The 16,585-nt window shown below is 39.4% G+C and overlaps 2 protein-coding genes across 9 annotated transcripts in view; one reads left to right on the top strand and one right to left on the bottom strand.

Annotated features, from left to right (window-relative positions):
• Positions 1–747: 747 nt before the first annotated feature.
• On the bottom strand, positions 748–8,307 carry cstpp1 (centriolar satellite-associated tubulin polyglutamylase complex regulator 1). 3 transcript variants are annotated; one of them, XM_005458375.4, is made up of 10 exons: positions 8,079–8,307; positions 7,900–8,002; positions 6,379–6,509; positions 5,030–5,114; positions 4,751–4,836; positions 4,326–4,370; positions 4,163–4,256; positions 2,693–2,802; positions 2,467–2,530; positions 748–1,720 (listed from the first exon to the last, which is right to left on the bottom strand). In XM_005458375.4, exons 1-10 carry the CDS (start codon positions 8,119–8,121, stop codon positions 1,552–1,554), a joined length of 930 nt encoding a protein of 309 aa, XP_005458432.1. In that variant the 5' UTR covers positions 8,122–8,307; the 3' UTR covers positions 748–1,551. The 3 variants fall into 3 exon arrangements, with proteins under 3 accessions (XP_005458432.1, XP_003453675.1, XP_013132000.1); XM_003453627.5 differs by having other exon boundaries at positions 4,163–4,370; positions 8,079–8,306; XM_013276546.2 differs by lacking the exon at positions 748–1,720 and having other exon boundaries at positions 2,463–2,530; positions 4,163–4,370; positions 8,079–8,306.
• A 4,914-nt stretch (positions 8,308–13,221) lies between these two features.
• ckap5 (cytoskeleton associated protein 5) overlaps positions 13,222–16,585 on the top strand; it is a 39,653-nt gene continuing 36,289 nt past the window's right edge. For 3 of the 6 annotated variants that reach the window (XM_013276570.3, XM_019361481.2, XM_019361479.2), the window contains exon 1: positions 13,224–13,551. The gene's annotated coding sequence lies outside the window, so the exon portion shown is untranslated. Of the gene's footprint in view, positions 13,552–16,585 lie in introns of all 6 variants that reach the window. The other 3 variants (XM_019361480.2, XM_013276571.3, XM_013276572.3) reach the window with 3 other exon arrangements.

Below are 16,585 nucleotides of genomic sequence, written 5' to 3'. Positions count from 1 at the left end.
TTTCCCAGATAGAAAGATAACATTGAATGATGTTTAGTTTTCATCTGAATCATCATTGTAGTCCAGACTGAAATCTCAGTGCTAAATAAATGTTGAATCAGTGTTAAAATACTGTTGAAACCGACAGTGTAAAAGTAATGACATTGAAATAACACAGATTCAAAGTTGACCTGTTATAATTGATTGATGATCTATTTATAGTTGACCAGGTGACAACAATGATGCTGAAATGTCATGGATTTATAGTTGACCAGAAAATTATGACTAGGTTTAATTAAGTGGTCTGGAGAGCAGGGAACATATAGGGAACATATAGACATAGAGACTTTTTGAATACAGGATGTCTTTTTAAAGAAATTTAGGAGTATCAATCAAATCACTTTAATTGTATTTATCTAATTAACCTACTCTGAGCTAATGCTGATTTTATTTCTGATCTTTGAGGGGAGTAAGATTAAAGAGAGACCGGGCACGCCTTGGCCAAAAAGACAGTGATCTTTCGTTCATGCTGGAATGTCGCAACAAGAAAGCAGTATTTCTTGGAAATTCAGGAATACTTTTACCCTTTCCACAGATGTAATGAGAGGTACACCAGGGTAACTTGAAACTCTTCCAATTCCCTCTTTCTCAACAAAAACTCTACCATCTGCCAATCCAGGACAATTCATGGTTCAGGGGTGGCTGTAGCTCAGGAGGTTGGTGGTTTGATCGCTGGCTGTTCCAATCAACATAGCAAATATCACAATATACACTTTCCCATTCAATTTTATTTATACACTGCAAGTTCACAGCAAAGTCAAGGTGCTTCATATACTAAGGTAAACAACCTACAGAATTAGAGAGAACCCCAACAATCAGATGCCCTGTATGAACAGTACTTGGAGTAAGAGACGTCCAGCAAAACCAGGTTCAAGAAGTGGGAGTCATCTGCCTCGACAGCTGGGTGGGTGACGCGAAAGAGCAACAAGAAAAGTAAAAGTATGTTGTTTTGTATCTTTCAGAGTTGCAAGGCCTTGTTGCTTAACAAGGTCACTGAATTTTATTCTGTATACATTTTTGTGTTTACAGTAAGTTTGTAGATGTATTTTTTTCCACATTGCTCTTGTGATAAACAGCCTCATACAGACATGGTTACATATACGGAAATGGAACGGTAGTTATATAATACTTTCTGCTTTTCTAGTCTTATTGACTAAAAAGCATGCTACAAGACAGGTTCATACTGTATATTTACTATTTTTGGATGCAGATGTGTGTGTATTGATGTTTGGAACTCATCTGGTTCCTTGTTTTTTGCATTCTGCTAATCACAGTTTGTGGCACAAACAGATTCATCAATAAATTATAGTACAGTAGGTATTGGTGAGAGCTTAATTCTGTATGTTTTCTAATGCATGTTAGACATATCCTGCTTTCTTTAATATTATTTGCATTATTTACAATCATAAAAGTTAGAAGGATGTCTTCTTCTTGTTCAGTCCTGACACACTGTTGATTTTAAACAGGCGTTCCTTTAAGACAGCAGGCAACAGGTCACTAAGTTGTCAGAGATCAGTTTTCAGATGAATCGGTCTCTTCAGTGGAGCCGTCACTCTCCACCTCCATCCTCCTCCTGTGGTGGATGTTCCTCCTGGGTGATGCCTTCTTCTGCACTTCCTTTAGCCCCCCCACAGCACTACTGCTACTGTTACTGCTAGGACTCACTACAATTTGAGCAATCCTGGACAGCAAGAGAACAAAAGATTACAATTAAAAAAAGAAAAGAGCAAAATGGAAAAAAAGCAAAGTTAAAATATGTAGAAATTGCACTGGAGCTCTACTACGTTTGAACAAGAGAGTAGCAGCAGAGCAACTGTTTTCATGCCAGTGAACAGAAGTCTGACAATATCAGAATCAGCAGCTTGGACATTAATTAGATTTTGACCTTTGAAACCCACAAATTTACATATAAAAGATAAACCAGCAAGAGAACATCACTGCTGTGATTTTTCAAAAATTGATAAGTATTAGCCATTAATGACATTAATGTATAAAAAATTATAAATTATATTATTCAAGAGAGTTCATTTTTCTTGTTTTATAGTCTTGTGCCGCTGGGGGGGGGTTTAATTTCAGATTACTTCGATGCTCTTTGCTATCAATCCAGTCTACCTTACTACAATCTATACTAACTTTATACTGTCTAGGGGTTGAAAAGCAGCTCTGAAAACTCTTGAAGCATCTGCTTATAAAATGTAGAATTCAGTTAGCTTAATCCTTAATAAGAGTAAAACAGGTCAGGTCAAAATAGTACAAATGATTTTTTTTCTGTTGTAAGCCTACACCAGATCTGAGGAATCCCTCACTTGTCATATAACACATTAACACCTGGTTACAGCTACCTAATATATGGGGTAATGTTCCTGTTGTTGATATGTTTATTATGTGTATTTATTACATATTATGTGCATAGATGTGCAGTCTCACAGTTTGTCCAGTTCCTGGTCCATCTCTGGGTCAATGAGCAGCTCTGCCTTACTGGGTAACACTCCTGCAGAATCAGGGAAACGAAAAGGTTCAACATTCAAACATTTGAAAGCAACACTAATGTAATACAAACTAAAATGCACATTTTTTGACTGATGTGATGCTTATGCACTGTGTGTCAATAAGACCCAGTGTCTCATTGACACACAGTGGTGGTTGAACCCACCAATAGTTTGGTTGATGGCCTCTTGTTTAGCCAGACTCATAAGGAAGCTGTAGTAAGAAATTCTGTCAGTCTGCTTCAAGATTTCCCTCATACATGACCTGGGGGGATGACTGCACACACACACACACACACACACACACACACACACACACACACACACACACAAATAATGACAAATCAGTACTACAACTGGCACTGAAATTGTTGTGTGGTGAGGTGAGGTGGGAATATTTTTGCAAACATATAGTGTATACGCACAAAAACGCTTCAGGCACAAATCAGTGATTTATTAACATTTTTCCAATGTAATTTTTCGTACTTCACAAACAAATTTAGTGTATCTCACCAGGGGTACGGACAAAATACAGCCTTACTGTCTTAGGAAATTTAAACACGTGTCTTTAAAATGAATACTTTTTTTAAAAATTCATCATTATTATTGCCTTTTGGTCAAAATCCTGCTCCTCACATACAAGGTCTTAAATAATCAGGCCCCATCTTATCTTAATGACCTTGTAGTACCATATCACCCTATTAGAGCACTTCGCTCTTGCACTGCAGGCCTACTTGTTGTTCCTAGAGTATTTAAAAGTAGAATGGGAGGCAGAGCCTTCAGTTTTCAGGCCCCTCTTCTGTGGAACCAACTTCCAGTTTGGATTCGGGAGACAGACACTATCTCTACTTTCAAGATTAGGCTTAAAACTTTCCTTTTTGCTAAAGCATATAGTTAGGGCTGGACCAGGTGACCCTGAATCCTCCCTTAGTTATGCTGCAATAGACGTAGGCTGCCGGGGATTCCCATGATGCATTGAGTTTTTCCCTTCCAGTCACCTTTCTCACTCACTATGTGCTAATAGACCTCTCTGCATCGAATCATATCTGTTATTAATCTCTGTCTCTCTTCCACAGCATGTCTTTCATCCTGTTTTCCTTCTTTCACCCCAACCGGTCGCAGCAGATGGCCGCCCCTCCCTGAGCCTGGTTCTGCTGGAGGTTTCTTCCTGTTAAAAGGGAGTTTTTCCTTCCCACTGTCGCCAAAGTGCTTGCTCATAGGGGGTCATATGATTGTTGGGTTTTTCTCTGTATTTATTATTGTGCTATCTACTGTACAATATAAAGCGCCTTGAGGCGACTTTTGTTGTGATTTGGCGCTATATAAATAAAATTGAATTGAATTGAATTGAATTGAATTATTTATTAGTTTATATTTTTTTTTATTTACAGATTACAATTAAAATTTAAAAAATGAAGCACCTAAATACTGGCCTAGACGCACTAGATGCAATGTGAAAATCCTAAGTTACTTCCTTAAGTAATCGCATTCACAAGATTTTAAGTGAATTCTGACCTTAAACCCAAAGTCTAATGGTAGGAATTTGAAAATATTACATCAGCTACATCACCTTCGAGAGTTATCGCATTCACAAGATGTCTACATGAAACTAAAAGAATATATTGGTGGGTGTTTACCTATGTTTGGACCTGTCGCACAGGGCGTCTATACACTCAACCAAAGTGGAAGGCTCCACCCCATCTTGTGGCCGCTCCTCTTTGTTGTTCTCCTCTGTGGACACAGATGGGATCTGCTCGATGGAGGTGGATGTGGGGACGATGACAGTGTTGGGACTCTTACCTGCCAGCAGATCTTGGTAGATTACCAGCACACAGTCCAGGAACTCTACAAACACAATGGATGAATTTAATGGACGTTTCCTTTAACTTCTACAAAAACAAATCACACTATTAATCTTTACATACATTTTATTAATTTAATGAGTCCCTTTATTTTATTAACCCATATTACCATTCGGTTCCCTGGATTAACATTAATCCCCTCCCTTTTTTAATGTTTTCAGTCTGTTTCCTAGATTTCCTATTTCATTAACTAGGTTCTCTTCATTTAATAATCAGTGCACATGAATTATTACCATTTTCCCTTATTTTCTCTATATAATGCTTTGGGTTTTTATTCTGTTCCTTTGGTTTATTAATCCTTTCCCTCCCTAAGTTAATTAATTTGCTCTCTTTAATTATTCTTTTCATCACTTGGTTTAATACCTTGGTAGTAAAACTGCAGCTGGAAAGCATAAAGAAAATCAGAGAAAGACATCAGACAATCGATGGTGTCGTCCATCACAGCAATTCTAGAGGAGGAGAAAACAGCAATCATTACCCAGAAATTTTCAGCCTGTTAAGATCTGTTGTGTTCAAAATGTGCTACATTGAAAATGTGCTCAAATGAATTACAGAGGATTATATACTCTGCAAAGCACTCAGGTTTCATCTTGATGTGACATAATCAAGATGAAACCTTGGGAAGTTACTCTTACTGCTGACCTGGCGGCACTCTGAACCAACACCACCGGAAAATCTGGACACAGTAACTGCAGCAGGGATCTGTATTCCAGCATGGAGAGCAAGTCTGGAACACAAGACACAAAACATATGTTGGCTACAAATTACACAATGACTAACCATCAGTTTTAAACAGAAAACTCATGACAGCACAAAACTGTAACACATAAAACTGTCAGTGACAACTAAAACAATAATGTAACACTTATAACATGAACATAGTTTTATTTTTTTATTAATTACAAATACAGTCACATCAAAAACTTTGTCTCTTTGATCTGCAAGGATTTGTAAATTCACTGATTTTGAAAAAGCATGTTGTTTTAAGTCACTACAACCACATCAAGAAGAAACATACAGCATCACACAGATTTAACTCCTCCGGTGTCTATTTAATGTCTATATCTACATTTGCCAGCTTCCTAAGTATCCCATAATAAACTTTAGATCTAGTCAGTGTGTCCTGCTGGGATGTTTCAAGAGTACAGGGCTATTTGGTCCCTGTACAACTGTATTCACACTTATTTCTAGTGGGTGATAGAATCTCCCAAGGCTGCTTTGACTGATTTTGTCCATGATTTTTATGGACAGAGTTTTAAGGTCAACAGGTCCAACCAAAGGTTGTAGTGTGTCAGGGTTGGTAGTCTCAGAATCTCATGTCCGCTTTTTACAAGTGATGCTCACTCAGTTGTCTTCATTATGGCTCAGGTGGTAGAGCAGGTCACCTAATAACCGCAAGTTGGTGGTTCGATCCCAGTCTGCCCTAGTCTGCATGCCAAATATCGTTGTACAAGATGTTAGTCCCATATTATTCTCTGGTGGGAGCGCATGTGAATGTTAGACAAAAAGCACTTAGAACCAGCATAGAGAAAAAGTGCTTGTGTGAATGGATGAATGAAACAAGTTGTGTAAAGCACTTTGACTGAGACAGAGTACAAGGGCGCTATATAAGAATCAGTCCATTTACCATTAAGAGATACCCTCCAGCTCGGAGGATTCCAGAGTTTGGTTCGAAGCTAAGTGTTAAGTGTCTTGAATGAGAATTAGGACCACAAACTGTGAGGCCAGAGTTCTCAATCTTAACCCAGAGTGCACATTCTGGGTTAAGAAAAAGTTGCTGTCCCAAGTGGTGAGGTCTTAGTATCTCAGGAGAGTGACAGATGGATAGGTCTGTCATCAGCAGTAGCACAGTAGCAATAACATCCTGAGAGTGAATCCAGGCTGGGATATTTCTGTCTGTAGTTTCCATGTTCTTTACTATGACTACATGGGCTCTCCCTGGGGGTACTCCAGCTTCATTTCACACTCCAGAGACGTTATTGTGTTCTCACCTCCACTTTTGCCAATCTGTCTGTAGCATTTCCAGAATACTCGAATGAAGGATGCTCTGTTATGTGGAGTGGCCTGGATGTAGTTAAACTCTCTGAAGAGGACGTGGTTGCTGTTCTTTACACTGCTGAAACTACAGAGACATTACAAACCCAGATATATTATATATTTCACACACACACACACACACACACACAAATTTACTCGATTTCTCTCTGTGATTAATAAAGTCTCTCTGACTCTGATATGTCTATATAAATAACTTTCTCTCGGGACAAGGAAGGGAAGCTGCGCTTGCCTTATCAAAGCTCCCCACCTGCCACCTTGTGACCACAGGGAGTTAGAATTGCTGCAGCTCTCTCTGGTTTGAGGGCGTGTCCATCTCCTGGCCAGCAGCTTTTTTTTCTGGTTGTTTTGTGCATGTGCACTGTGGATAAATTGCTAGTCTTTAACGGTAAACTGATGGGAGACCAGTGTGAGAAACAAGCTGCCGTTGGCTCGGCTTTCACTGCTCTGACACCAGTAATAAACTGTGCTTTGTATGGAAACACGGGCACCATTACCCTGTAAATTAGCTTCAGTCAGATTCAACATAACGGATGAGTTTCTTCTTGGTAACCACCTTGGCCAACATGTGTAATGTAGAGAATATGGTGTGAGAAAAAGTTTTTATTAACTTCTTTAGTACTGTGACAATAATCAAGATGGGATAGTAGCTCAGACCATGTCTGCTCTAATAAAACAGGCGAGTTAACCAGGCATAGACTCAGCAGCGTTTTCAGATTAACATCTATAAGATTTCCCGAATGTAGATTTTTTTCATTAATATGTTTAATTCCCCAATAGATGTATGCACAAGCTTTTCAATTCAACTGTTTTTATTATTAATGTATTTTAATACACTTTAAAAAAAATCATGATGAAGGACTGTGAAACTGAGCTCTTAAACAACAATTTCTTTTTTAGAGATTAGATTTTTCAGAGATATGCGATGCTCACACAACAGCCACACATATGATGAATATGATTAATATGATACTGTACATTAGGGCTGCAGCTATCGATGATTTCGGTAATTGAATAATGTATCGATTATTCCATCCATTAATCAAGTAATCAGATAAGTTACTTATTCCGATCTCCGTGTTCCAGATGTTCAATCTACAGATTCACCATTTTCACAGACTTTTCCTGTCTGTGTGTCACTGTGGAATGCAGGATTAAAGACCTGAGGGGGGGGGGCTCCATCTCCAGCTCGTGCAAATGCATGTAAGTATCAATATGATCTTCAGACAACAATGAAATGAAGATAGTATTGATACGTATAGCTTGTGCATTTGCGCGAGTTGGAGATGATAATCCTTTTAAACCGTATGACACACCATTCCTTGAACATGACGAAGTAACAACAAGAACACGGTGAGTCGAATAAGTAAACAAATCTAACTAGTTAACGTAAGAACCTGTTAACCTGAAGCACCGGAGCTGCAGTCTCACTGTTTCAACAACTGTGTGGAACCTACTATTCAGCGAAGTAGCGAATCACTCCGAACTGGTTGTATTCCTCTTTGTGTTCTAGCAGCTGGATCACAGCATCATTCAGGTAGAACAGCACATTGCTGTCCGCTGGAACACAGACACACACACAGATTATAAAGTTAGCCTAGGCGCTAACTGACACAGCTAACAACACACGACCTACCGAGATACTGGTCAGCGGGAACCGTGGGGTTCAAACGGTTCATTCTGCTCTTCCCAGAGAAACCCACTGAGACGAGACTTAATAAATACGCAGCTATAATCGGTGAACAGTGCAGCTATTTACTGTACGTACACTGTGTTCTTATTACTCGGAATTATGTTAGCTAGCTGTCGTGAGCTGGTGGACTTCCATGGAAACCGCCGGATGTTGTGAGTTACATTAATCAGAGCCCCTCGAACAATACTACTTACAAAGATTCCCCTTTGAAAGCAAATGTTTTACAGAGCTTTCAGAATAAAAACTGAGAAAAATTGGAACTTGTATTTTGAATTTACAGTTACAGAAAAATATTCACAAATGTGTAGATTGATATTCTCACAAATAGAATAAAATAGAATAGATCTTTATTGTCACTGTTACAAGAACAATGAAACACAGTTTGGCATCTCTCTCTCTCTCTGTGTGTGTGTGTGTGTGTGTGTGTGTGTGTGTGGATAGATAGATAGATAGATAGATAGATAAAATGAATAAGTGAGTGATCAGAGCAGTATAAGGTGCAATGTGGTCAGTGGTATTGCGCATTAAGTAAGGAATAGGAATGCTGGTTGCTACTATAATAAATACAGTTATATAAATAGAGAATGTTGGTTGCATTATAGTATAATAAATATGGTTCATAAATACAGTGTAAATGTCCATGGATTTTAACAGCACAGTTAACCTTCAATCAGGGTGAGGGTAGGGCATGTTTGACAGCCTTGATCTTGACATTGAGTCTGTTTGTCTTTGACCTGATCGACCTGTAGCGTTTACAGTAAGGAAGGAGAAAAAAAAGTGAGTGTCCAGGGTGCAAGGGGTCCTTGATGATGATACTGGCTTTCCACTGAAGTCTGCTGGTATAAATGTCTCTGAGGGGGGTTAGCGAAGTGCCAATTGCCTGCTCTGCCGCCCTCACCACCTGCTGCAGTTTTCTCTTGTCCTCCACAGTACAGCAGTTGAACCAGAGTGTGCAGCAATAGGTCAGAAGACTCTCGGTGGTGGAGCGGTAGAAGTAAATTAGAAGTCTGGAGTAATTGCATCTGCTACAGCTTCCTGAGAAAGTACAGCCTTTGTTGTGCTTTTCCTACCTGCTGGGAAATGTTTTTAGACCAGGTAAGGTTTTTACCGAGATGTGGACCCTGAGGAACTTGAAGCTGCATCAATGTAGAGGGCGGAGTGCTCAGATCGCCTTGTTCTCCTGAAGTCAATTACCATCTCCTTAGTCTTGGCTGTGTTCAGATGTAGGTTGTTGTTGTCACACCATCGCTTCAGATGCTGAACCACCTCTCTGTAGGCTGAATCACTCTATGTAATCACCCAATCAGTCCTATGTAGGTGGTGTCATCAGCAAATACACTGTGAGCTGCAAACTTCTCATTTAAATTTTACTTAAAGTAATTAATTAATTAATTTTTGTACTGCTTACAACCACATCTCCGTGATTACAACCTCTTAAATCAGTGAATACAAGCACTCGACTGTTCCCTCTCAAGTCAGATCATTATTCTGCAATTTTGCAACACTTCTTGGGAGAAAAGCATTTCAAAACTTGCACTTGTAACTGAAGGGGGATAAAAAGGGGTGTTGGTGGTGGTGGAGGGAAGGTATGGGGGGGCGGGTAACGGCAGTAGAGGTCAGCCAATCAGAAGGCCTCTGTCCTCTTTTCACCATGTTGGATTCGCAACTACAAAGCACTGAGCCTGGTTTCCTTCAAAACTTTGTTTAGTACATTAGCACTGTGGTTGATTAGGAAATTAACACAGACACAGCAGTCCCCCATTCCTCATTAGGAGCAGCAGCAAAAACCAGAGTGAATGATCATTTTAGCTAACGGCACTAGTTAACTAGCTACCCAGCGTACACTGATCAGTAATACACTGTTATAACAGTTCTAATCCTTTTTAACAGACCTGAATGTTGCAGCTGCATAACACACTGTTGATGACGACTGTGATCTGTTATCTTTGTACCAGAATAAAGAGGGAACCCAGAGTATGAGCAAGTCCAGTGTCTCAGTGCCATCCTTTCTGCAAAGGCTTATGAAGTCACATCCACCACAGATTCTCAGGACCACAACAGCTATACCAGCAGTATCTTCTCACTCAGTTTATCCCACTGTTGGCAGTAAAAGAGGACTTAGTTCATCTCTGAGCCCTCACTCTGAACCACAGCACTTTTCGCAGGGACATCAGTACATCACACTTTAAATCACACTAAACTAGTCTTCCTCAGTACTTTCATGCTGACTTACCCATATTTATTATGCTAAAAGGAAGCAGTACCAAGTTCATACCAACACTTACAAGTTTACAAGTTCATAATAAATCCCTGAACTCAACAGATAAAGCTGCCTCTGCTGTCCTTTTTTTGTTCTTTTGATTGATTGGTCATTTTGTTTTGGTTAGTCTGTCCAGCAGTAAAGGCCGTTATGAATGATTGAGAATGAGTCTTGTAAGGGCGGACTAATCTCTTTCTTGTTTTTTCGTTTATTTGTTTGTGCCACTTCCCTTAAAGAACCCAGGTTGTAGGTCATACATAGCGCTGATTCCCAGCTAGGCTGTTTGCAGTGCGTGCCCACAAGTAAATTGATTGCGATTTCTCTAAAACTGGGTGTGACAGTTTTCAGTGTAGTGCTATTTGCCTGCACCTTTGGTTTGATAGGTCTCATGTGCAGCTGGGATATTACTAGAATTTATTTCTTTGGCATTTCATTCGACACCTTAGTGCTTGGTTATATAAATGTTTAAAGTAGATCATCTTTAGTTATTTCGATTCAGAAACAACACAGAATTATAAGTCAAATGTCTCCTATGTGTGTTGTCCGTTATCCGTGGCTGTACTATCCATGGAAAAAGACAAACTCTCTATACTTAAATGTTTCATAAACATTCTTTAAGATACTAAAATTCAACTCAAATTAGAGAGGCTGGGATTTGGTCACTTCGTACAGCCAACAACAATATTAGAGCACTTTTCAGCCCAAATTGATTTTGGGGCAGTCAGTTTTGTCTTATCAAGCCACTCATACCTGGAATACAATACCCTCAGAAATAAAGAATATATAACATTCTTTATTTCTTTTTCTAAATTTGTGAAATAGTGATTATTGGATAATCAAACATGTTGTCATGACATAATGCCCTTGAAAGTCCGATTCTAATGTTTTGGGGGATTTTTTGTAAGTGATCATAGTGTTTGATCTTTAATAATGGTATAAGGACATGTGTTTATGTCACAAGTGTTTCTGTATTTTACTTATGTTCACACGCTTCAAAATGTTTGGTTTGTTGATTTATTTAATATGCCATTAACCTGCCAGGGTTTATGAAAATGAGTCTGTGGGTAAATCTGGCATATTTACATGATGAATTTAAGTGCTCACGTTAATTAATAAGTGTTATCCCTTTTAAATAAACACAAACATTTACAAATTGTATTGATGATCACAGCCATCACTAAAAAATTAAACTGTGCATGGCCCTTGGTGTGCTATGTCCAGCTGATATTGAAATGTGTGTACTCATGTAATTAAAACATATGAACAAATGAAAAGAAATTATCTCTACTCTTATTGTTGTCAACAACAGCAACAACCCACAATGAACGGGTCTTGACAAGGTAGGGATCCCCGACACAGTTAGGTTCCCCTGTGTCGGGAGCATGCGCTGGCCTGTCCAAATCACGGACAAACAGTATCCGTCATTCTTGATTTTTAGTTTGCAAACATTTCTTATAATGACTTGTTACTACTGAAATTTTGGAGGTTTTAGCTTTTTATACAATCAAATTACAGGAGGATACATATTACCAGGCATAATGTCGTCGGTTTGTTGAAATAATCCCGTCCGATAATATGTGAGAACAACAAATGTATCATTTCTGTTGTAACCCACAAACTGAACGGTAATTTAACGACACCCATCTTTTACTTTCTCACTAAACTAAAACGTCACGACTTCCACGTCTGTTTAGTTTGAATGGAGGCGGAGTCAACTGGATCCGGTTTCCCTGCCCAGCGCGTCCTCCAGATGCAGGGGAAACTAATTCCTTCAGATATACCTACCTTTACCTACCTTGACACGACACAATCATTTTATGGTGGCCATCAAATTCTGCACTGAGCTTTGGAGAGAGTTTTATATATCCTTTATTTACCCGGATTAAAAGTGTCGTTGACATTAAAAATGTGTCTTTCGAGAGGGCCAAGAGGGCAGCAGAAATTGTAACAAACATAACATAACAGTTCTATAAACTTACTTAAAGTGACCAAAACGCACTGCATTGATGACAATATGGGTACAAATACGCAGAGTCATAAAGATACTTCAACAACAGGCTATTTCTTTCTTCTATATATAACCCAATCATAAATCATGTTCACTACTGTCTATGTACTAATATGAGTAAAAATATTCGACCGTAAAAGACACATAAAAACATCGGAAATCGGTTTTTGGTATATCTCCAAAAGTTGAATCTGTTCATCTGGACGTAGCGTTTTGTGGGAGAAACGTTTCTCCCACAAAACGCTACGTCCAGATGAACAGATTCAACTTTTGGAGATTTACTTTCCTGGATGATTGAGAATGCATCAAGAGGTTTTTGGTATAACATCGCTCATCCCAAACTGCACATAACTAAAGTTTAAAGGGCGTGCACGAAACAAACAAGTAGTGTTTACATAGACAATAGTAGTTTTGAGATAGACTTAATTTCAGAGTAGCCAATGAAATCTCTTCTGAGAAAGCAATGCACGCGTTGTTCCAATCAGCTAAGGAAATTCACACATTGAAGGCGGAGCATATTTCAAACGCAACCAATCTCTCTCCACATCTGTCTCCGTCTAGTGAAAAACAAGGAAGCCCATTAGATGAATAAGTAGTCACGTAAGTAAAATGTCACTGTATGAATGTAGCATTTTGTTTGTGTGCTGCTTCTTCTCTGTCCATGACAGGTTGCTTATGCAGTCGGACTAAATATTAAAAGTGATTCAGTACTGGAGTGACGTCGTTGGGGTGGTGTCCCGCTCTCCGCCCCGCCTCTGTCTGTCCGGCTCTGGAGAAATTTGAAAAAGCTGAAAGAAGTTGGACGTATTTATCGAAATCGGAAGTGGGCGTTCATTTGCGTTTAAAATAAGAGTTCAACACACGCATATTTCACAGACAGAAAAACAAATATTTTCACATCCCAGCCCAGAAATACTTTTTCGAAGTTTTTCTTTTAACGAATACGCAATTTATGTAAATTATATTTAAAATTTGTATTAGATAGGAAACGGCCCAACTGTCTGTTTTATTTTGTACCGGAACAGTGTTGAATCTCCTTCGAGGCAGAGAAGCACTTGTATAAAACTCGACTGGACCCGCAACAGTGATCACTATCATCCTCATCGAATTGGAGAAGCAGCATCGTAATTTTTAACAGCCGCAAACAGGTATTATGTTAAAGATTATTAATATTATTATTATTTTAAGCAACTACAAATCATGTTTGAATCGGAGCTAGTTGTGATGTAATGTGTGTAGCTGCGAACTGCGCTGTTAGGCCTGGTTATGTTGGCGCGGATGGAAGGTTAGCTTGTAGCCTTGTTTCTAATCAGCTAACAGCTATTATCAACCACCAGTAAATTAACGGCGAGGTTTGACTTTGAAAATAACTTATGCATAATACAATTTTGCACGACATGTTTAGCAATGTTTATTTGTCATTAGCGATAGCCGTGTGTGTTGATGCGGGTTGGACCAGAATGAGCGGTTAACGGGGTAACGTAGCAACTGTCACTGTTGTTGCTAAGTTAGCTAGTTAATGGCCCTCAGTAACTAACGTTAGTAACTAACGATTGCTAGTTATGTTATGCTGGCCACTCCCATACAAACCGGGAAAGCAAACAATCAGTGAAATGGGTAATTGACGGCACGGTTGATAACCAAAGTGATTGTAACCAGACCGAAAAGCAGCTGGTTGGGTGTATTTAAGGGGGAATCTAGTTGATAAAGGTTAGCTGTGCTCATTTGGTTGTATTTTAGTTTAAGTTCTGTAATACTGAGAGCTAGAGGTGTAGTGCTGCTTTTTTTGAGTAGGAGAGCTCACTGATCACATGTGTTGAGTTGTAATTTGTTTCTAAGGCTATTTCACTAAAGTCACAAATTTACATTACTCAGATATACCTGAGAAAAGTAATCAAATGTGAGACTGAATTTAAGAACATCATCAGTTTTTACATGCTGTTTACGGCTGTCTCCTTCGTGGATGTCTTCTCTTTTTCCATTCTTTCCTGTTGGGTAGTTGTCAACTCTTTCTCTAACTCATCTCTCTCCCTCACCTATTCTCTGTGTTTTGGATCTTCTACCTTTCACAACATTAAGCTCCTTTTCCATTAGTACCAACTTGGATCGACTTGCCACGGTTTTTAGGGCTTTCCATTAGGTCATAGTACCTGCTCGGCTGGGGTTCCAAGTGATTTGAGCAGGTACTAAAATGTGACGTCAGACTGCATGCCACTGATTGTCTGGTCAGTGGCATCACTCGAGTCATGAGACAGTCTCATTCACGAAAATCAAAACTGCCGTTTTTGAAACCTGGCAACAAGGGAAATGGCTACAAAAAACAATGCCATGGTCCCAGAGTCCGATGAAAAGCTACAGACTGAGCAGCAGGTATGTTCTTGCCTTGAACTCCATCTTTGCTGTAGTGTTCCTGTCGCATACCAATTACATCACTGGACACTGGCTATGACGACAACCACGCACATTAGATGGTACTTGATTGCAAACCAGTTGATCTGAGTCGAGTTGATCCAAGTTGGTGCTAAAGGTAAAGGAGCTTTAAAGTCAGATTTATAGATTTATCCAGCAGCTTAATTGGATTAATTGATTCATCCAGAGGAGACCTGCTTTATATCAAGCTCTTCCACTGTTTAAACCTAGAATGTTTTACACCTGACTTGTACGATGTGCATAACACAAAACGTTATTTACTGTCAGATCCTGACACATCCCTGTATTGAATTTAGAAGGCAACTGTGTCTCACATGCTCAAGTGTGCCATTGCCCTTGTTTTTTCTTGTATGCCAGTGTCTGGTATATTAAAGTCAGCATGAATATAGCAACTCCATTAAAGTGGTTTGTGGTTTTCATCAGCCAGATTGTGCTACAGTAAAGCAGTCTTTCAGCATTAAAAAGCTACTGTTGGGATTTAAGAAAGTGGTGCTAAGTGGTTTGGACTGAAAAATGTGGAAACGGGAGATATTTTATTTGGTTGGCCTTGTTGCATATGTATTTATATGAATTTCCCTTTAACAGGACACATTTTTTTTTTTTTTTCAGAGAACAGTTACTAAATAGATTATACAAAGATGATTAATTAGGATTTTTGCATTCAGTTTCATTGTAAATGTAACAGTGATATTTTGGTGGTGGAATTTGTGATGGTTGGAATGAGAGGAGGAAATGTTGTCAGAGTGCCCAAGTGTCACCAGTGGATGCCTCAAAGCTAGCAAAGGTTTTAGCCATATACTCACATTGTTAAAACTTTGGCTATATACTGTACAGAATATGATTTTGTGTCTCGGCAAAGGCTGTGAATTTAGAGAGGGAGCAGTCAGAACTGAAGCAACTGTACTACCAGAAGGAAATGGCTACAGCATTAGAGACAATGAGGGCAGCTACAATGACCTCTGAATCCCACAGCCAAATAGGAATTGTGAAGAGGCTGCTAGGAAAGCCACAATCACCAAATATCTGCAGAGAGTAAAGCAAGTCCTAAGGAGTCAGCTGAATGGGAAGAACAAGATCTAGGCAATCAACACCTACGCTCTGCCAGTGATTAGACACCCCACTCGGATAATAAGCTGGTCAAAGGAGGAGATGGACGCCACTGACATCAAGACAATGAAGCTCCTTACAATGCATGGAGAGTTTCACCTCAAATCCAGTAGCCCGAAGGCCTTTTCACATAGGCTCTGAAACCCATTAATTTCTATTGCATGTGCCGCATGCACGATAACGGTTTCCTGCTGAATTAAGCAAAGTACAGCGTAATCGTGTCAGCAAGGAGTTCTTGCACAGCATCTGTGCTGTGACATACCTTTGCATCACCAATAGAAATGAAGCCAACAGCCACGCTAAGTTCAACCACTTGATGAGCAAAAACATTAGTGCATATCAGAGTTCAGTGAACTTTTTGACAAAACTTTATGTGTGTATGTAGAGACCTCCAGAGCATTTGAATAAGCCATTCCTTTCAACAGTTCTGGAGACCTCGGGAGAAAAGCAGTGTTGTGGAAATGACTGTGTCGAGTATGGCCTGGAAGTCATGATGTTAAACTGGGACATGCTCCTTAGGGTTGTTGAGAATGACCGAGCTAAGATCCTGTGGGACTTCCAAATACAGACAAACTGGTGTTGGCTAACCAACCGGACATAATATTTGTGGACAAACAGAGCAAGGCAACTGTAATTGATGTCGCT

The sequence above is a fragment of the Oreochromis niloticus genome, linkage group LG7 (assembly GCF_001858045.2).
Source record: "Oreochromis niloticus isolate F11D_XX linkage group LG7, O_niloticus_UMD_NMBU, whole genome shotgun sequence".
Classification (NCBI taxonomy): Eukaryota; Metazoa; Chordata; class Actinopteri; order Cichliformes; family Cichlidae; genus Oreochromis; species Oreochromis niloticus.
The sequence above is the reverse complement of the archived record's forward strand: the minus strand, read 5'-3'. Positions and strand labels throughout refer to the sequence as shown.

Bases quoted from the DNA above. Each gene is read 5' to 3' on its own strand.
- cstpp1 (XM_003453627.5), bottom strand. From the start codon at position 8,121: ATGAACCGTTTGAACCCCACGGTTCCCGCTGACCAGTATCTCG. The intron at 4,371-4,750 runs GTATTAAACCAA...TTGTGTTTGTAG, and splicing joins GCTGCAGTTTTACTACCAAG to AGTTCCTGGACTGTGTGCTG. The intron at 2,803-4,162 runs GTAAACACCCAC...GTGTGTGTGCAG, and splicing joins TGCGACAGGTCCAAACATAG to TCATCCCCCCAGGTCATGTA.